At 48.3% G+C, this 20,297-nt stretch overlaps 2 protein-coding genes across 2 annotated transcripts in view; both read left to right on the forward strand.

Moving 5' to 3' along the window:
* Positions 1–17,993, forward strand: part of LOC107106862 (zinc finger protein 850-like) — a 43,512-nt gene extending 25,519 nt beyond the window's left edge. Inside the window, exon 2 of the mRNA XM_015407078.1 lies at positions 16,948–17,993. Coding sequence (XP_015262564.1) covers positions 16,948–17,888 — 941 coding nt within the window. The 3' untranslated portion in view covers positions 17,889–17,993. The remainder of the gene's footprint in view (positions 1–16,947) is intronic.
* On the forward strand, positions 1,531–15,954 carry LOC107106854 (zinc finger protein 862-like). The gene is made up of 8 exons (XM_015407071.1): positions 1,531–1,683; positions 3,474–3,609; positions 6,027–6,059; positions 10,318–10,403; positions 10,542–10,668; positions 12,566–12,661; positions 15,513–15,617; positions 15,926–15,954. Exons 1-8 carry the CDS (start codon positions 1,531–1,533, stop codon positions 15,952–15,954), a joined length of 765 nt encoding a protein of 254 aa, XP_015262557.1.
* Positions 17,994–20,297: the final 2,304 nt, after the last annotated feature.

A 20,297-nucleotide genomic window follows, 5' to 3' on the forward strand; every position in this document is an offset into this window, starting at 1 on the left:
GGGGGAGGACGAGGGGGCGGCGGGGAGGGAGAAACACTGGAATAAGTTGTGTCTTAAGTAGGGTTGCCAAATCTGGGTTGGGGAATTCCTGGAGATTTTTTTGGGGGGTGGAGCCTGGGGAGGGCGGGGTTTGTTTGTTTGTTTGTTTATTTATTTATTCGGGTATTTCTACCCCGCCCTACCCCGCGAACGGAAGGAGATGGACCCCGACAGAGACCACCCTCCAAAGTAGCCGTTTTCTCAAGGGGAACTAATCTCTGTCGTCTGGAGATCCTGTCAGCAAGCTGCCAAATGTTTCTTCTAGTCTCTTTAATCCTCTATACGCTGTTCCCCTCCCCTCCATCCATGCGCTCGGGTAGTCATGCGCACATCTCCCCTGTTGCTCTGCATTCCTTTCAGTATACGCCAGCCATGCTTTGATGTAACGTTATCTAGCCAAGGCCACAGGTGGAAGAGCAAGTGAGCTTTGCTTTGTCTGTAATTAGTAGAGACTGTGTGAATCGCATGATTATTTATAATTAAGTAGCAGTTGCTTTCCCAAGGTTCGGGCGCGCAAGAAACCATTTGGGCGCACGCGGGAACCATGTTTATTGGCTGTAATGATTAAGAACTTGCTTTAACCTTTCCAGCTCTCTGAGTAATTGTTATTCTGAACAGTGGCTCTGTTCAAGTGCTTCATGGCTTCAATAAAGTAAAACCTTCTTGCAAGTGTGTACTATGTTGTTTGCTGTGGGGACCTGACAGATCCGTGTTAATTCTGCGAGGATCCCCAGGCCCCACCTGGTGGCTGGCAGCCCTAGTAAAGTACATCGTATGTACACAGGGCTATTTTTGGGCAGGAACGCACAGGAACGGAGTTCCGGCTGGCTCCCAAGTTGGCCACGCCCAGCAGGAACTCATTAGCATAATAGGCCACACCCAACAGCAGAAACTCATTAGGATTGGCTACATTAGGGGTGTGTGGCCTAATATGCAAAGGAGTTCCTGCTACAAAAAAAGCCCTGGGTTTTGACAACAAACAAGGTAAACAGAATAACAAGCAAAAGGTGGGTGTGGCTGGATAACCACACTTCTGGTAACATGGGGGTGCGTCCTAATGTGTTAATGAGCTGTGCTGGCAGGGGTGTGGCCTAATATGCTAATTAGTTTCTGGTGTTGGGTGTGGCCTAATATGCTGATTAGTTCCTGCTGGGCTTTTTCTACAAAAAGAGCCCTGTCAAATGCTGAGAGTATTTTGGACATGTACAGGTGTCACTATTAATTCTATTCACCTAAGACTCCTCTGCAAATCTGGGATTTGGGATTTCTCCTGGGTCTGCAGAACTCTGTTATCATAGCTGTTGTCGGCCCCCTCGTGTAGATTTGCCTGTCTGCACGGAAGCCAGCTTTTGGCTGTCAGATCCATCGATAAAATTTACCTTTACAGAGCGGCCGTAGGATTTGGATGTAAACTGTGTTCTGATATCCTTTTTAACTCCAGAAGCAGACAGAAGCCGAGATGCAAAAAATCGTCCGGGATTGGAAAACACTATGTGGGTTCCTGGAAGAACAGAAGCAGCTTCTCTTGGGGTGGCTGGAAGGCTTGGCGGGAGACATTGTCAAGGAAATGGCGGCAACCTTGCCCACGGTCTCCAGGGAAACTCACTGGCCTGGCAGGAGAAGGCATTGCTTCCCTTCCCAGAGGTGAGAACTGTGTGGTCCCATGCTGAAGTTCTGGGAGCCGGTCTCCTTTTTCCTGGGCTCTTCTTAAGTCCTTTCTTTTTACACACACACTCTGTGCTCCCTTCGGTCAGCATCTAGGGGCCTCTTGCAGCAGCCTGGCCCCCAGAATGGCTCGGTTAGCTTTCACCAGGGGAAGGGCCTCAGCTGTGGCCCCTACCCCATGGAATGCGCTCTCAGAGAACACTCGTGCCCTGCCGGACTTGTTTGGTTTCCACAAGGCATGCAAAGTTGAATTAGTTACTGTAGATTTTCCAGGTTGTGTGGCTGTGGTCTTGGCATTGTAGAACCTGACGTTTCACCAGTAGCTGTGACTGCCTCCTCCATTAGAATGTTCATAGCTTGGGGGAACTCCTACAGACTCAGCCCTTCCCCAGCCAGTTTGGTGTAGTGGACTAAGTGCGCGGACTCTAATCTGGGAGAACCGGGTTTGATTCCCCACTCCTCCACTTGCACCTGGCTGGATGACCTTGGGCAAGCCGTAGTTCTGATAAGAGCTGTTCTTGAAAAAAGAGCAGTTTCTGTCAGAGCTCTCTCAGCCCCACCTACCACACAGGGTGTCTTTTGTGGGGAGGGGAAGGGAAAGGAGTTTGTAAGCCGCTCTGAGACACCTTTGGGTAGTGAAGGGCGGGGTATAAATCCAATCTCCTCCTCCTCCTCCTTCTGGAGTAGATATAAATTACCTGCCTACCATTTTCTTCTCACCTTGACACAGAGAGTACTCCATCTTTCTGTGTTATACCTCTGCGGATGCCAGTCACAGCTACTGGCGAAACGTCAGGTCCTACAATGCCAAGACCACGGCCACACGTCCCGGAAAATCTACAGCAGTTAATGAACTCCGTCCGTGAAAGCCTTCGACAACAAAGCTGAATTGTTTAGGTTGGTCTTTGGAGGATAACCACATGTTTGGGCTGTTTTAATAGTGGTATGGTGATAGCCGTGTAGTTTAATGCTTTAATGTTAATACTTAATATTTGTTATTTGTTTGTATGTTGGGAGGGGGCTGTGGCTCAGTGGTAGAGCACCTTCTTGGCAGGCAGAACGTCCCAAGTTCAATCTCTGGCATCTCCAGTTGAAAGGACCAGGCAGGAGGCGATATGGAAGACCTCTCTGCCTGAAACCCTGGAGAGCCACTGCCAGTCTGAGTAGACAATACGGTCATTGATGGACCAATTCAGTCTGGTTCAGTATAAGGCAGCTTCATGTGTGTTCATGTGTGTTGTTTTAACTTTATTGGTTTTAAGTTACTTAACACTTAAGTTACTAAGAGACTCCTTGGGTGAGCGGCAATGCACCCTCTAAGCTATGGCGTCCTGTGAGCAAAAACTGTACTTTATGAGCTGCTGGCATTAAAGTTGTGGGCTGTTCCCTCTAAGCAGTGGAGTCTTGTGAGCAAAAATTCTACTTTGTGAGCTCTTGGCATTAAAGTTGTGAGCAAGCAATTTGGCCACTGCATCAGTTAGCTTGCTCTGGAGCCATCCTTCCTGAGCTAAGACAAAAATATGTGAGCTGGAGACTAAAAAACTGTGAGCTAGCTCATACTAACTCAGCTTAGAGGGAACACTGGTGGGCAGGTGATTTGGCTGCTGCATAAATTAGTTTCCTCTGGAGCCCTCCTTCCTGAGCTGAGGCAAAAATCAGTGAGCCAGAGGCTCAAAAACTGTGAGCTAGCTCACACTTAACTCAGCTTAGAGGGAACACCGGTGAGCGGCAACTAAAAACAAATCTAATAAATAATTCTTTCCACCCAGTCGGCTGCTAGCCCCAAGAGCAGGAGAGAGGCTGAATCTCTGAAGAGGGATGATGGCTTTCTAGAACTGGAGTTGAAGCTTAGCTGTTTCTCTGAACGAAGGCCCATCTTGGAGGGGGTGCTGAGCCGTTTCAAAGGTGAGTTGGATTCCACTCAATTCCCTGACTTGGGAGGGAGCGCCCCTATGAACCTGCCCTTCAGCTAAGAGAGTGTAGTGGTTAAGTGGTTAAGAGCAGCGGACTCTAATCTGGAGAACCACTCTAATCTGGAGAACCCACTTCTCCATATGAAGCCTGCTGAGTGACCTTGGGCCAGTCCCAGTTCTCTCAGAACGCTCTCAGACCCACCTACCTCACAAGGTGCTTGTTGTAGGGAGAAGAATGAAAGGCAGTTGTAAGCTGCTTTGAGACTCCTTTGGGTAGAGAAAAGCGGAGTACAAAAACCAGCTCTTTTTTCTTCTAATCTGGAGGACTGGGTTTGATTTCCCACTCCGCATGAAGCCTGCTGGGTGACCTTGGGTCAGTCACAAGTTCTGTCAGAATTTCCACAGCCCCACCTCCCTCACAAGGTGCCTGTTGTGGGGAGAGGAAGGGAAGGGGACTGTAAGCTGCTTTGACACTCCGTTGGGTAGAGAAAAGCAGGGTATAAAAAACGACTTTTCTTCTAGATTCTGTTTCTTATGCTTTCCTCTAAATACCCTCAATCGTAGAGGCAAGGTGGATCAGCGCTGGGGTGGAGCCATCTGGGCTGCAGCATCTCCGTTGCAGAAATCCCTCCTCACAGAGATTTGCCTGGCACTAAACTTGTTGAAGGAGCTGCGGTGGCTCAAGTGGTTAAGATGCTGAACTGCAGGCTGTGGAAGGTTGGTAGTTCAGCAGGTTGAGACCCGAGTGTGCCGCATGACGGAGTGAGCTCCCGTCTCTAGTTCCAGCTCCTGCCAACCTAGCAGTTCGAAAGCAAGAAATTGCAAGTAGATAAATAGGGACCACTTCGGTGGGAAGGTTACAGCGTTCCCTGCGCCTTGGTGTTTAGTCATGCCGGCCACATGACCATGGAAACATCTTCGGACAGCGCTGGCTCTTCGGCTTTGAAACGGAGATGAGCACCGCAACCCTAGAGTTGGACTCGACTGGCTTTCGAGCAAGGGTATCTTTACCTTTACCTTTTAAACTTGTTGAGCTTTGGGCATCAGACCAAAATACTTTTTATTTTTTCCCCTCCCTTCTGATGATTTCTCTTTCTCCACAACACTGTGTTCCATATGGGGTTGCTGAGTTCCCCTTCTCCAGGTGGGGCCTGGAGATCTCCTGGAATTATAACTGATCTCCAGATGACAGAGATCAGCTCCTCTGGAGAAAATGGCTGCTTTGGAGGGTGGTCTCTATGAACTACAACCTGTTGATCTCCCTCCTCTCCCCAAACTCCACCCCAGGTTCTGCCCCCAAGATCTCCAGGAATTTCCCCACCTGGAGTTGGCAATCACAGTGTCCTACCAGATTTACGATTTTTGGCCGTCCTGAAGCAATAATAGTATTACTCTAAAGTGTTTAGGAGCTGCGGTGGCTGAAGTGGTTAAGACGCTGAACTGCAGGCTGTGGAAGGTCGGTAGTTCAGCAGTTCAAGACCCGAGTGTGCCACATGACGGAGTGAGCTCCTGTCTCTAGTTCCCGCTCCTGCCAGCCTTTCAACCTAGCAGTTTGAAAGCAAGAAATTGCAAGTAGATAAATAGGTACCACTTCGGTTGGAAGGTCACAGCGTTCCGTGCGCCTTGGTGTTTAGTCATGCCGGCCACATGACCATGGAAACGTCTTCGGACAGCGCTGGCTCTTCGGCTTTGAAACAGAGATGAGCACCGCAACCCAGGAGTCGGAATCGACTGGCTTTCGAGCAAGGGAACCTTTGCCTTTACCTAAAGTGTTTACAGTATTTTAAATTTAGGTGATTTGATGCTACTGTCTTGGCCCAAGTAGTGACTACATGGCAGAGGGGTTAATCAGCATTTTGAATTTCAACTTCTAAGAAATATATCTTTTGTATTGTCATTGATTACCGGAGTTGGATATAAATGACTCAGCACTGTCATTTAGGCAGATCATGAGGGCAGGAAAGGATGAGCCACTGATTGGCTCTCGGTGCCCTTTCTTACGTGCAGGGTAATGCCGATTGCCTCTTTGAGGCCAGGAAGGAATTTCGCGCCAGGCCAGGTTGGCCCAGGAATCCGGGAGGTTTTTTGCATTCGTATGGGCATAGCTCAGGGATCACTAGGGGACTGGGGGGCAGCAACTGTGGATTTCCTGCATTTTGCGAGGGGTTGGACTAGATGAACTTTGGGATCCCTTCCAGCTCTATGTTTCTACACACTATAAATAAATATCTCTAGTGGTGATACCTCCGACCCCAGGAGCTCCATCTGATCCAGTTTGTTCTTTGAGAGAGGTGTTTCAAGCCTTTGGTTGCTGTAGAACAGAGGCTTTTTCGTCACCAAAAGCCATGTGCCTTCCAAGTACAAAGTCCTGGATTCTCTCTCATTTCATGCTAACTTCTTTTATTCCAGAGTCACTGCAGCTGGAACTGGAGAACCTCACAGGTATGTCTTGGGCTCTTTAAGGGCCAAAGTGATCTGTTGTGATAGGGGAAGTATACTGTCCAGGTATGTGTGTGTGTTATGTGTCTACTTAAGCTATGTAAGGGGGCTGTGGCTCATCTGCTTGGCCTACAGAAGGTCCTAAATTCAATCGCCGGCATCTCCAGTTAAAAGGATCAGGTAGGAGGGGATGTGAAAGACCTCAGCCTGAGACCCTGGAGAGCCTGATACCCTAGAGAGAGCACTCCCTATGAGGAAAGGTTAAAGAGCTTAGAGCTCTTTAGCTTGGAGAAACGACGACTGACGGGTGACATGATCGAGGTTTATAAGATTATGCATGGGAAAGAGCAGGTAGAGAACGAGGTACTTTTCTCCCTTTCTCACAATACAAGGACTCGTGGGCACTCAATGAAATTGCTGAGCGGTCGGGTTGGAACGGATAAGAGGAAGTACTTCTTCACCCAAAGAGTGATTAACACTTGGAATTCACTGCCACAGGAAGTGGTGGCGGCTACAAGCATGGACGGCTTCAAAAGGGAATTAGATAAGCATATGGAGCAGAGGTCCACCAGTGGCTATTAGCCACAAGGTATAGATAGGGGCTCTGGGGCAAGTGATGCTCTGTCTTTTTGGTGCTTGGGGGGGGGGGGTCAACAGGGGGAGGGGTTCTAATTTCCTGGCTCCACTGGTGGACCTCCTGGTAGCACCTGGTATTTCTGGCCACAGAGTGTTGGACTGGATGGGCCTTTGACCTGATCCAACATTGGTGTCTCTTATGTTCTTATGTCTGAGTAGTATGAGGCAGGTTCATGTGTTCGTGTGTGTTCATTTGGTGATAGGCTTGCAAAACTCATCTTTGACCCTCTGTATTACTGTATCCCCCACGGATCCATAGATCTCCTTTTTGTTATGCAAGTTATGACATAATCCCTCCCTCCCGGTCCTATGATGTAACTCTATACATGTTAACAACAATTGGATTCATTTTGGGGGGAAAGCCAGGAATCTTGTTCAGAGCTTTCCAAAAAAGTAAAATTAACAATTCTCACAAGAAATATGCTTAAATGACAAAACTAGTAGATTAACCCACCCTGAGCCTGCTTGTGGGGGAGGGCTAGAAGCTGAAAATAATAATGTCCTCTCCTCCATCTTATCATCACAACAACCCTGTGCGATAGGTTAGCCATGGTCACCCAGCAGCTTTCATGGCAGAGGGAAGATCCGAACCTGGGTCTCCATTTCAAGTACCACAGGGCCTGATTCAGATTGGGACCCAGGGAGAAGGGGGCCCCAGCTTTTCTCCTGCACTCATGCTGCTCCAAAGCAGCACTGCGGACCTTTATCTGTCCCATTGGGGACTGCATGTACCCTGAAATGCTTGTATGTTGAGCTCCCCCACCTCCAGGGGGGAGAATTATTGGGATATAGCAGAGTTGCACAGCGGAAGCATGCTGGGCCCATAACCCTATTGGGTTATTTGGTTAATATATCAGAGTTTGGCCAGCCATAGAAGTGTGATACTGAGTGCAGTAAATAACTCTCCCAAGAAGTGTATTGCAAAAAAGGTAAACTTACATTTATTCAAGTAGAGCCAGTTCACATTCAGGTTGCAGTCAAAAGGAGAAAGAGAAGCCTAATCTAATGATATATAGATAGGGGCTCTGGGGCAAGTGATGCTCTGTCTTCTTGGTGCTTGGGGGGGGGTCAACAGTGGGAGGGCTTCTAATGTCCTGGCCCCACTGCTGGACCTCCTGATGGCACCTGGTATTTCTGGCCACTGTGTGACACAGAGTGTTGGACTGGATGGGCCTTTGGCCTGATCCAACATTGGCATCTCTTATGTTCTTATGTTCTTACTTTCCCAATCACAAATGGTCAGTTTGTCCAGCATCAGGTGTATGTGGGATTATGAGAGCATTGTATCTACAGGAGAGACCTGCAGAGACATGTGTCTCCATGGAAGGCCATGTGCAGTCAGTGAGAGGACAAAGGGACAGGAGGAGGGGTCAAAGGGCAGCTCTCAGGTTAAGCCAAAGAGAGGCATCCTATTCAAGAGATAACATCTGTACACTCTTAGAATGATGTAGCGGCCCCCAGTGTCCAGGCATGGAGAGTCTCTCACTCCAACAAAAATAAGATTCCTTTGTGCTGTGTTTTTTTATTTTGGTCAGGAAAAAGGTGTGGAAGGAATGTGGGAGTTCTTCCTCCCCATGTTCTGTGGTCCTAATCTAAACTGGATTCCTGCAGTGCTTTAGAACTGAGTTCCCATGAGAATTCACACTGGCTACATATCTGCAATCGGCAATCTCATGTGAAACACAATGTGTTCTTTGGTAGGATTACCAACTCTAGCTTGGAAAATCGATGGAAATTTGGGGTGGAGGCTTGGGAGGGCAGGATTTGGGAAGGGTTGGCATCTCAGTGGAGTATCATGCCATAAATTATACCTCCAAAGCAGCTGTTTCTTCCACAGGAAATGATCTCTGTTTGGAGAGCAGTTGGCAATCCAGGAGAACTTCAGGCCCCACCTGGAGGGTTGGGAACCCTACATTTGGGCTAGGATAGCCAAGCCCCCACCATGGGCAGGGAATCCCCCATCCCTGCCAGCGGCTGACCCTACCACCAATCAGCTGCCCAGTGGGAGGGGCTTACCGGCAGTGGGGAGAGGCCTAGACCAGCGTGACAATGATGTCACAGGTGACACAAACCAGAAATGATGCCATTGTGTTGCTGCCAAACAGGGACACTCTGGTATTTCAGTAAAAACTCTGTGGTAAAAACGGCTTCTACCATAGGGTTTTGGCTAAGTACCAGAGTGTCCCACATCCACGGCAATACAATGACTTTGCAGTGATATGGTGATGTTGCAGTGTGCAGGTGACATCACTGCGATGCCAGACTAGGCTTCCTCCTGCTGCCGGTAAGTCCCCCTTCAACCTCCACTGGCTGCCAGGAGAACCCGGCAACTCTAGTTGGTCCTAAAGTCTGTTGGTGTCAGTAGGCATAGAAAGATGTGGCTTCGCTTACGGTGGCGCTGAAAGTCTTCTGTTCAGTGTTCAGCTTGCTTGTGTATTCGCCTGTAACAGCCTGCTCTGAAACCAGATTCACGCTGGGGCTGAGGAATAGGGTTGCCGGGTACCTCTTGTCAAGTGACAGGGGATGGGGGGGGCAGAAAGGAGGTCCAGCCGATCTGTGACAGCATGCCTACGTCACCGCCCACATGACCCGGAAGTAATGTCATCATGTCGGGGACATCGGGGCGATGCTGCGATACTTGGGCAAAAAAAACTAGGGTAAATTTATCTTCTACCATAGAGTTTTTGCCCAAATACCAGAGCATTGCCCTGACGGCCCCGAAATGATGTCGGGCAGCGATGGACATGTGGGCAGTGACGTAGACACACTTCTGCACATCGGCTGGATCTCCCTCTCTTTTGGAGTAAGTTCCCCCCCACCGACCAGCTGATTAGTGGTGGAGCAGTGGGACCTGGCGGCGGGGGACCCCTGCCTCCACGGAGGGGTCTGGCAACCCTGTTGAAGAATGGGCTGTGATTTGCCATTAAAACCATGTATCTGACTTTACCCAGGGCTATTTTTGGGCAGGAACGCACAGGAACGGAGTTCCGGCTGGCTCCTGAGTTGGCTACGCCCAGCAGGAACTCATTAGCATAATAGACCACACCCAATAGCAGAAACTCATTAGGATTGGCTACATTAGGGGTGTGTGGCCGAACATGCAAAGGAGTTCCTGCAACAAAAAAAGCCCTGGGTTTTGACAACAAACAAGGTAAACAGAATAAGAAGCAAAAGGTGGGTGTGGCTGGATGACCACACTTCTGGTAACAAGGGGGTGCGGCCTAATGTGCAAATGAGCTGTGCTGTCAGGGTTGTGGCCTAATATGCTAATGAGTTTCTGCTGTTGGGTGTGGCCTATGATGCTAATGAGTTCCCGCTGGGCTTTTTCTACAAAAAGAGCCTTGTTAAAATCAAACCAGTTCGTTGCTTATCCCCTCTTAAAAGGCCTTTCATAAATGAAGGTGCTTTGCTACAGCTTTCTTCAATCTAAGAAAAACTATTCTTTTCAAGACGGTTTTTTCCACGACTCTTGTCATTGTCCGGTCACGGTCCATTTGTTTTGAGAAGCTGCAAATGATGTTCTTTCCGCTACTGGTGACATACCTGCAAATGTGCAGAAGAAAACAGGTCGGCTTGAACGAGGCTTCTTTTCCTTACAGTTTTTTTCAATTTCTTCCCATGTCAGACTCCAGAGCGGCTTCCCCGCTTTGTCAGAGAATGTCCAGCCCTAAACAGCTTCAGAAAGAAACGGAGGCGGCAGAACTGGTTCAGGTAAGGAAGGATGCTACTGGGCGAGGGACTGGCAGTTTGTGACTGGTGCCTCAACACCACATCTTTTTAAACAACAGCTGACTCAAGAGCCAGTCGCTTTTCCGTAGCATTGACTGACTGAGGCTGTTACATTTTCAGGGCCTGCTGACGTTTGAGGACGTGGCCGTGAATTTCTCAGAGGAGGAGTGGGCCCTCCTTGACCCCCCTCAGCGAGCTCTCTACAGGGATGTCATGCAGGAGAACTACAAGAATATGACCTCACTGGGTATGAACTCCTTCTTTTTGGCATTCAGTCATAAGAGCATACGAGCCCGGCTGAATCAGACCAGTGGTCCGTCTAGTTCAGCATTCTGTCTCACACAGTGGCCAACCAGTTCCTCTGAATGGCCAACAACAGGGCATAGAGGCCGAGGCCTTCCCCCTGAAGTTGCCTCCTTGCCCTGGGATCACGCCAGGCCTTCCTGTCTTCCGCCGTCCTCTGAAGTTTGCTCAATTTCATGTTCGTTGCATCTATGACACTGTCTAACACTTTCATTCAGAGGATTAGTGCCTCTGAATGGGGAGGTTCCCCTCAGTCACCATAGCTAGTAGCCATTGATAGACCTATTCTCCATGAACCTATCTAATCCTCTTTTCCAGCTGTTTATTCCAGTGGCCATCACTACATTCTCTGGCAGAGAATTCCACGTTTGAATCACTCTCTGTGTAAAGTAGTATTTCCTTTTGTCCATCCTGAACCTACTGCTCATCAGTGTGAAGAAAAGTTCGCTTTGTCAACTCTCTCCACCCTGAGCATAATTTTATAGACCTCCATCATGTTCCCCCCCCCCTTAGTCATCTCTTTTCTAAGCAGAAAAGTCCCAGACCCTTCAGCCTTTCCTCATAGGGAAGGTGCTCGAACCCCCTCATCATCTTGGTTGCCTTCCTCTGTACCTTTTCCAGCTCTGCAGTGTCCTTTTTGAGATATGTTGGCCAGAACTGTACATAGTATTGCAAATGAGGCCGCATCATAAGTCTATAAATCTGTACAGGGGCATTACAATATCAGCGGCTTTATTCTCAGTCCCTTTTCTAATAATCCCTAACATAGAGTTTGCCGCTTCTGGAGAAAGTACAAAATATTGGGTATCCTACGCTTTCTAGGTGTGAGTCAACCACGACTACTGAGTAGAGCTTAAATAATCTTTATTTAACTTCACACGCATTCAGAAGATCACAATCGACCAGATAGCTGGTTGGAAAGTTACATCTTGTGATCTAGGTCAGTTCTATAGACGCGGTGAGAATGAGATGGGCTTCCCCTCTCCTTGCCGTAAGGGTTGATGGACAAAGAAATGGAAAAGAACAATAAAACTCCTATCTTTGTGCCTCTGACCTCAGGAAATTGCTCTTAATGAGCCAGTCAGAGGGAAGCTTCTGGGACCCCGTGAACTACAATTCCCAGGTGCAACAAGTCTTAAAGATACAGCGCAGTTTTACTAAACTACAGATGACGCTGACTGGGGGCAGCACATTGGGATATCTGATTAATATAGCAGAATTTTGCTGAGTCCTGGAAGCATGATACTGTGGGTAGTGTATTGCAAAAGGTAAAAACGTACGTTTATTCAAGTAGATCCAGTTCACATTCAGGTTGCAGTCAGAAGAAGACAGAGAAGCCTAATCTAAACAACACTTTTCCTATCCTAAACATGCAGCTTGTCCAGCTTCATGTATGTGGGAATTTGAGGGCGTTGTCTCCACAGGAGAGACCTGCAGAGACGTGTGTCATTTTTATTTAGATTTCTATTCTGCCTCCCCACCATTTTGGTCAAGGTGGCTTACAAATAAAATCATCGTAAGTCATCAAAAGAAAAACAAAACAGTCCCGTTAACTCTGGAAGACATTCATGCGGAGGGAATTTGGTGCCTTTTTCACATGTGTGAACCGCTAAGTACCAGATTATGACGGGAACAAGATTGCAGGGGTATCTGTGTCTCTTTTTTTCCCACCCTACGGTGTGATTTGAGGCAGATTATTAACTGACACTTTGGTTGTTTGGGCTCTGCCTTTCACCTCAAACTCAGAAGCAGGCGGAGTTGGTTGCCCATAGACTGATGTAACAAAGATGGCAGCCATCAGTGACTCACCCCCGCTTCCTGTCTCATTTCCTTTTGACCAGTCCTGGCCATCACGAAGCCTGATGTGATCTCTCACCTGGAACAGGTGGGTGAGCCATGGACAGAGGACCTATACTGTTCCAGGCAAAACACAGGAAGTAAGTCATTAAAACATTGGTCTTGGTCAAGGGGTGGGGTGGGGAATAATTTAGGAAGTGGGGCCAGAACACTGATGGAGCAGAGGTCCATCAGCGGCTCTTGGCCACAAGGTATAGATGGGACACTACGTCTGGTGTAGTGATGCTCTGTATTCTTGATGCTTGGGAGGGGGTCACAGTGGGAGGGCTTCTGGACTTCTAGCCCCACTCGTGGATCTCAAGATGACATCTGGGTTTTCACCACTGTGTGACACAGAGTGTTGAACTGGATGGGCCATTGGCCTGATCCAGCATGGCTTCTCTTATTTCTTATGTTCAAGTCAAAATCCCAGGGTAGGGCATAGATTGTGCCCCCTCACATATAAATTCCAGTGCTTAACTGAATGAATCTGTCTTGGGTGTTGGTGCTGCGGTGGCTCAAGTGGTTAAGATGCTGAACTGCAGGCTGTGGAAGGTCAGTAGTTCAGCAGTTCGAGACCCGGGTGCCGCATGACGGAGTGAGCTCCCATCTCTAATTCCAGCTCCTACCAACCTAGCAGTTCGAAAGCAAGAAATTGCAAGTAGATAAATAGGGACCACTTCGGTGGGAAGGTAACAGTGTTCCGTGCGCCTCAGTGTTTAGTCATGCCAGCCACATGACCACGGAAACATCTTCGGACAGCGCTGACTCTTCAGCTTTGAATCGGAGATGAGCACCGCAACCCTAGATTCGACTGGCTTTCGAGCAAGGGAACCCCACTTAGAATTAAAAACCTTGATCATAGTTTCTAGAAAACTCAGCAAAACTTCAGTGGCTTTAACAGTGGGAACAGCATCAAAGCACTCCATCCCTGGCACAGAAATCCTGACACAATGGCAATTTCACTGCGGAAACCTATCTCTAGGTTGTGGTACATATAAATTTCCCCAGTTCGCAAACAGGGACTCCCTGGAGCAGTTTTAGGAGTTAAAAACTTCACAGGGAGGAAAGGCTTTAACTGCTTCTCCCCACATTCCCAGTCTTAATTAGGTCCTCACGCCTTGGATTTGCATTTCAGCACCAGACTCTCAGGGCTTGGCAGGATGTGGGGCGAACACAGGGGATGGTGTGTAGCCTTTGTGACTCCATCTTTGTTACAGGTTGGTGTTTGACCTTTAGTTGCCTTGAGTTCTGTGAGGGGATGGCTATCAGCTCACTCCCAAGAGACTATTCTTCTCTCTCAGCAGGCCCATAGCCAGGATTTTGCGGCTGGTGGGGCAAAAAAAAATTCTGGTGGGGCTGCTGTTATTTTTATTATAATAATAATAATAATAATAATAATAATAATAATAATGCTTTCAATTTATTAATTGTTTTCCCCAATGGGCTCAAAGCGATGTACAGTTACTCATTTTTGACAGGGGACTAACAATGTTCATAGGGGATAGGGAAGACAACATATATTCATTTTTAATTGCACACGCTGTCACTGCACAGTGTAAACGTCTTCTGGCTTGGCTCAGTCATTTTCCGAACGGCTGCTTGCCGACCAGGCTTCAGGACCCGTATGTTACATCGCCACACTGCCACCACCTGGCCGGAAACATCCACTGCAGGGATATTTGTAGCCGAGAAGTTCTTCCGCCTTTTTCCGACCTCGACCAAGACGTCCCAACCGTCAGCTAACACCCTCTCTAAGGAGTGGTTCCCATTTTATCTACTCGCCGAAGCTCTCGAATCGCTGGGTGGACTCAGCTCCAATCTGCCCCCAAGCCTGACTGCAAACAGCCACCCCTCTCCCTCCCCTCCCGCAAGATTTAAAGAGCCCTTCAGCAGCGGAGCAGGTGGCCCGCCAATCAGCTGGAGGGCTCTTTAAATCTTGCAGGAGGGGAGGGAGAGGGGTGTGCGCTATCCCCCACTTTTTCTGAAAACTATTTAAAGGATCCCTTTAAATGCTTTTGAGAAGAAGCGGGGGGCCGTGCATGTGGCCCCCCATTCTAAAAAATCTTCTCCAAAAAATCTCCTGGGGCTGGCCCTTTACGGAAGGAGGTGGAGCCCCCCAGTAGCCCCACTGTATCTACAGACCAGTCCCTCTGCAGGGCTCTTTTTGTAGCAGGAACTCATTTGCATATTAGGCCACACCCCCTAATGTAGCCAATCCTCCAAGAGCTTACAGAGCTCTTCTTACAGGAGCTATTGTAAGCTCTTGGAGGATTGGCTACATTAGGGGTGTGTTGCTTAATATGCAAATGAGTACCTGCTACAAAAAGAGCCCTGCGGATCTCTTATCTAGGAAGCCTGATGTGTTTTCTCTCACCACTAGACACCAGGTGCAAGTTGGCCTGGCTCATCCTAGCATTTGGGATAGCTTGATTAATGATTTTTTTTACTCGTAGCCAGCAACTATAGTATAAGATGCTTAGTTTTAGCTATGCATCTCGAGGTCTTCCTAAGTTTCACTGTGCGAGCGTGTGCGTTCGAGGCCCAGCAGATGGGAGCTTAGCCTACTGTTTCTCTAAGCTTGATCACTGCTTATTAAAATCTCCTTGTCAGCAAACCCTGCATATCATTTCCTTGGGGTTTCTGTGAACCTGGAGCTCCTGGCCAGAGCCCCAAACAGATGGACACAGAAAGAGTGAGTGGAACTTGGGGGAACTCAAACTCGACACTCAGAGAATCATCTTGTGGACTTTAGTTCTTTGTCTATGTGGGGGGTAATAATTCTGACCTACCTCACCGAGTTGTTGTAAAGGTGATGATAAGATGATGAATGTGAAGAGTTCTGAATGCTCCAAAGCAGTACATAAATGCTTGAGGATCATGTTGTATGTCCCAAATTTGCAGCTAGCGTAGGCACAAATGTTTACCTTTCTTAAACCCTCTCTTTACTAGTTTTGGTCACCACAAAGCCAGATATCTTTCCTTGTCTGGAACAAGGGGATGAACTGATGGCCGAGGATTTGTGTGCTTTGGAGGAAAGCGGCGGCAAGCCCAAAGGTGAGAGGGCCTTTGAAACCACAGACAGACTTTGCAAAAGCCAAGTGGGCTTTTCAAACCATGAATGACAACAGTTGAGTTTTACATATAAGGCCTTTGATCTAGAGGCACACTTCCTAGCCTGAGAAACTTCAGTGGAGGTTTGAACACCAGTCCCCCAAAACTGTCTCCCAGGCATTGGCCTTCCTCTGTTTTGGAATGAACTCGTCCAGTTCGATTCCTCTGGCTGAGGATTGGGCTTCTTGAGGAGATAACAGGTGTGCATCTCCTTTTGGGAGAGTTTAGAAAGCTTTTTTCCTGTTTCCTAGTTCAACTAACTAAGATGAAAGTCACTTGAAGCAAACAGAATTCATGGACTAGGGATGGGCACGAACCGCATAATGTGGTTAGGGTTCAGTTTGTGATTCGTGGTTTGGCCGGGAGGTTAATGGCAAACTGAACCAATTTGTGGTTTGCAGCCCTCCAGCAAACCCTGTTGAAAGGGACCACAGTTTCTTTAAATGGGGTTTGCAGAAAGCCACAAAAACAGGTGTTTTGGGGGCTCTCTTGTGCAGTCCCTTTTAAGTTTAAAAGGAATGCACAAGAAAGCCGGAAACAGCTGGAAGCAGAAAGCAGAGGTTTAAAGGGACTCAGAGAGACTCAGAGTCCATTTAAACCCCTGCTTTCTGCTCTGGCCATGAACCACCACAAACGGCTTTAGAAGTTCATGGAAGTTCACGACAGTAGGTCCATTACAAATTTCAGTTCGCAGACCATGAATGAGGCAAAATTTGTGATGAATTTTGCTTCTTGATTTGGATTGTGCTCATCCCTACGCTTGACGAGTATGCAAACTCAGCAAGAAAAGCTTAGTGATATAGTTACTGCTACACAAAGTTTTAGTGGGATTTGAGAGGTTTACTTATAGACTGTGTTTGCATATATGTGGTGGGGGGCTGTTTATGACTCTAATGGAACAAATGCCACCTTTAGCTGCAAAGGGCAAGGCAGGATATCTGGTTTAATAAACAAACAAAGTAGATGTGACTCAAACAGTTCTTTTTTATTCCAGAAGGTGTTGAGCGGCTAAGAGAGAGCAACAAGGCGAATCTACAGCTGGAGGCTTGTAAGCTTGTGGGCTCACCCTTGGCATTGTTGAGGAGAGCCGAGGAGACTACACCCCAATCCCACAAGAAGGAAGACGCTCCTGAAACTCGGCTAGGATCAGAGAAGTTGGAGGCAAGCCCTGTCATGGAAAGAACAGAAGAGCCCATAATTTTCATGGACAAGATCGTGGGTCCTGCGGGTCCAGGGCAGGAGCCCCAAGAGGTGTGCTCTGCATGTGGGAAAGCCTTTAATAACCGAGCCAGTCTGATGAGGCACCAGAGAATCCACACAGGAGAGAAACTGCACACCTGCATGGATTGTGGGAAAAGCTTCAATAAGCGCTCGAATCTCATTACCCACCAGAGAATCCACACGGGGGAGAAGCCCTACAGCTGCGTGGACTGCGGGAAAAGTTTCAGCTTGAGCTCCAGCCTCGTCAGGCACCAGCGAATCCACACGGGGGAGAAGCCGTACCAGTGCTCGGTCTGCGAGAGAAGCTTCAATCAGAAATCCTCCCTCTTTGTTCACGAGAGGACCCACCGGCGAGAGAAGCCGTACAAATGCTCGGCGTGCGAGAAGAGCTACAGCCACGTCACCAGCCTGATGGCGCATGAGAAGATCCACCGGGAAGAGAAACCATACAAGTGCGCCGAGTGTGGGAAAAGGTTCAGCTTCAGCTCGCAGCTCATCATGCACCAGAGGATCCACGCGGAGGAGAAGCCGTACAAGTGTTTGGTGTGCGCAAGGGGGTTCAGCCGCTCCTCCAGCCTCGTGGTGCACGAGAGGATCCACACGGGCGAGAAGCCGTACAAGTGTGCGGACTGTGAGAAAAGCTTCCCTTCCAACTCGAGCCTGGTGAGACACCAGCTGACCCATTCGGAAGAGAAACTGGGCGCGTGCTCGGACTGTGGGAAAAGCTTCACCGTCAGCTCAGGCTTTCAGAGAATATGGGCAGGGGGGAAGCTGACTCAGTGCACAGACTGTGAGAAACGGTACAACTTGGGCTCCGCTTGTATCTCCCGAGAGGCTCCGTGTGTGGAGGAGAGACATTCCAACAAAACGGCCGGGCGGCAGCTTTATACCATCAAAACTGTCGATCCCACAGCGATACAAATAGAGGGTACTTCCGTTCAGCAAAACTCTCAGCCCATTCATTATCAAATTAACTATATAAGATGGGAGTAAAACACCAGTGAGGAGGAAGTTCTCTTGCATGGGCCCCATTGAAGTGGATGGGAGCTCCGCTTGCGGGGAGGGTGGAATATAAGCCTAAATAAATAAAATAATGAAACACCATTGTTTTGATGGCGCCTGTGCAGAAGAAGGTCCCACTAGATCATTCTTCTTAGTCTTCCACTCTGGCCTTCTTAAGTGGTGTGATGGGGGGAGGGGGAACCCCACAAAAATTAGACTCGTCTTTGGCCCTGGTCCTTTCCAAACCTCTGAAGTTTCAGGAGACCGTTCAGGGCAAGGGAGAAAATAGAGAAAACAAATTTTTCCTCCGGAGATGTCAGGTATTGATTATTTTCCATTTTGGTGGAAGTAATAAATCTGGTCTTGTCCCAAGCAATCTTTCCTCCTCCTGCTGAGGGCAAAACTGCAGTGTTAAAACCAAGTGACATCTGGATAATTTGGGAGCACAAATCTTATGTGTAAGAAGTATGTACAACCAGGGCTATTTTGGGGCAGGAACGCACAGGAACGGAGTTCCGGCTGGCTCCCGAGTTGGCCACGCCCAGCAGGAACTCATTAGCATAATAGGCCACACCCAACAGCAGAAACTCATTAGGATTGGCTACAATAGGTGTGTGTGGCCTAACATGCAAAGGAGACCCTGCTGCAAAAAAACCCCCTGGGTTTTGACAACAAACAAGGTAAACAGAATAAGAAGCAAAATGTGGGTGTGGCTGGATGACTATACTTCTGGTAACATGGGGGTGCGGCCTAATGTGCTGTGCTGTCAGGGGTGTGGCCTAATAGGCTAATGAGTTCCTGCTGTTGGGTGTGGCCTATTATGCTAATGAGTTCCTGCTGGGCTTTTTCTACAAAAAGAGCCTTGTTACAACAGACACACCCTCCGCTTGCCACCTGCAAGCACAGATGTATACATTTTTGCTTGCACTGGAAATTCCTCCTAATGCTGATGGTTACCATATCTCCAAAAAGGACATTGCAGAGCTGGAAGAACTACAGAGGGAGGGCAGCCAAGAGGATGAAGGGGTTGGAACACCTTCCCCAGGAGGAAAGGCTGAACAGCCTGGGACTTTTCAGTTCAGAATACAGACGACTAAAGGAGGGACATGAGAGAGGTTTGTAAAATTAGGCACGGGGTGGCGAGAGTTGACCAAGATAAATTTTTCTCCCTCTCCCAAAACACAAGACCTTGAGGGCCTCCAATGACTCTGATGGGCAGTAGGTTCAAGATGGACAAAGGGAAATACCACTTGACTCAGAGAATGATTAAAATGTGGAATTCGCTGCCAGAGGATGTAGTGATGGCCAAAGGAATAAACCGCTTTAGAAGGGGATTAGAGAGATCCATGGAGGCTCAGTCTATCAATGGCTACTAGCCGTGGTGACGGAGGGGCCTCCCCCTGATGTTGCCTCCTGGCTATGGGATTCAGAGGATTAGTGCCTCTGAATGAGGAGGTTTTGCTCGGTCACTATGGCTAGTAGCCATTGACAGACTTATCCTCCATGGCCATCACTATATTCTCTGGCACTGAATGCCATATTTTAAATCAATCTCTGTGTAAAGTAGTATTTCCTTTTGTCTGTCCTGAACCTACTGCCTATCGGATTCATTGGATACCCTCAAGTTCTAGTATTTTGGGAGACGGAGAAGGAGTTCCCTTGGTGAACTCTCTCCACCCCCATGGATAATTTTATACACCTCCGTCATGTGCCCTGTTAGTTTTCTCTAAACTGAAAAGTCCCAGTCTTTTCAGACTTTCCTCATAGGGAATGTGGTCCAACCCCTTTATCATCTTGGTTGCCCTTCTCTGTACTTTTCCCAGCTCCGCAATTTCTTTTTTGAGAATAATAACGTAAAAGGTAAGGTAGGCTTAGAGTGTCGCCCAGTAAACTTCGATGGCTGATGTACCGTTCAAACTCGGGTCTCCCACTTCCTAATCTGAAACTCTAACCGTTTCACCCCACGGGATTTGTAAGTGTCTGTGTTCATATGACTACATGAAGTTGCCACCGACAGAGTCAGACTCTTGGTGTATTAGGGCCAGCACTGTTATAAATATACTCCACCTTTCCCACAGGGACTCGAGGCTGAAGTCTACTCCGACGGGCGGCAGCTCTCCAGGCAGAGGTCTTTCGCATCACCTGCAACCAAGTCCTCTTAAGTGGAAGTGCCAGGGACTGCACCTGGGACCTTCTGCATACCAAACAGATGCTCAGCCTCTGAGACACCCCCACTGTCCCATTACACCCTGTAAAATGTCTATGGGTTACATGAACATAAGACAAGCCATGTTTGATCAGGTCATTGGCCAAACAGGTGCTATCAGGAAGTCCACCAGTGGGTCCAGGACTCCAGAAGCCCTCCCAATTTTGCCTCCAAGCACCAAGAATACAGAGCAT

The sequence above is a fragment of the Gekko japonicus genome, unplaced genomic scaffold (genome assembly GCF_001447785.1).
Source record: "Gekko japonicus isolate JY-2015 unplaced genomic scaffold, Gekko_japonicus_V1.1 scaffold2363, whole genome shotgun sequence".
NCBI lineage: Eukaryota > Metazoa > Chordata > Lepidosauria > Squamata > Gekkonidae > Gekko > Gekko japonicus.

Bases quoted from the DNA above. Each gene is read 5' to 3' on its own strand.
- LOC107106854 (XM_015407071.1), top strand. From the start codon at position 1,531: ATGTGGGTTCCTGGAAGAACAGAAGCAGCTTCTCTTGGGGTGGCTGGA. The intron at 1,684-3,473 runs GTGAGAACTGTG...CTTTCCACCCAG, and splicing joins CATTGCTTCCCTTCCCAGAG to TCGGCTGCTAGCCCCAAGAG. The intron at 10,669-12,565 runs GTATGAACTCCT...CCTTTTGACCAG, and splicing joins CAAGAATATGACCTCACTGG to TCCTGGCCATCACGAAGCCT.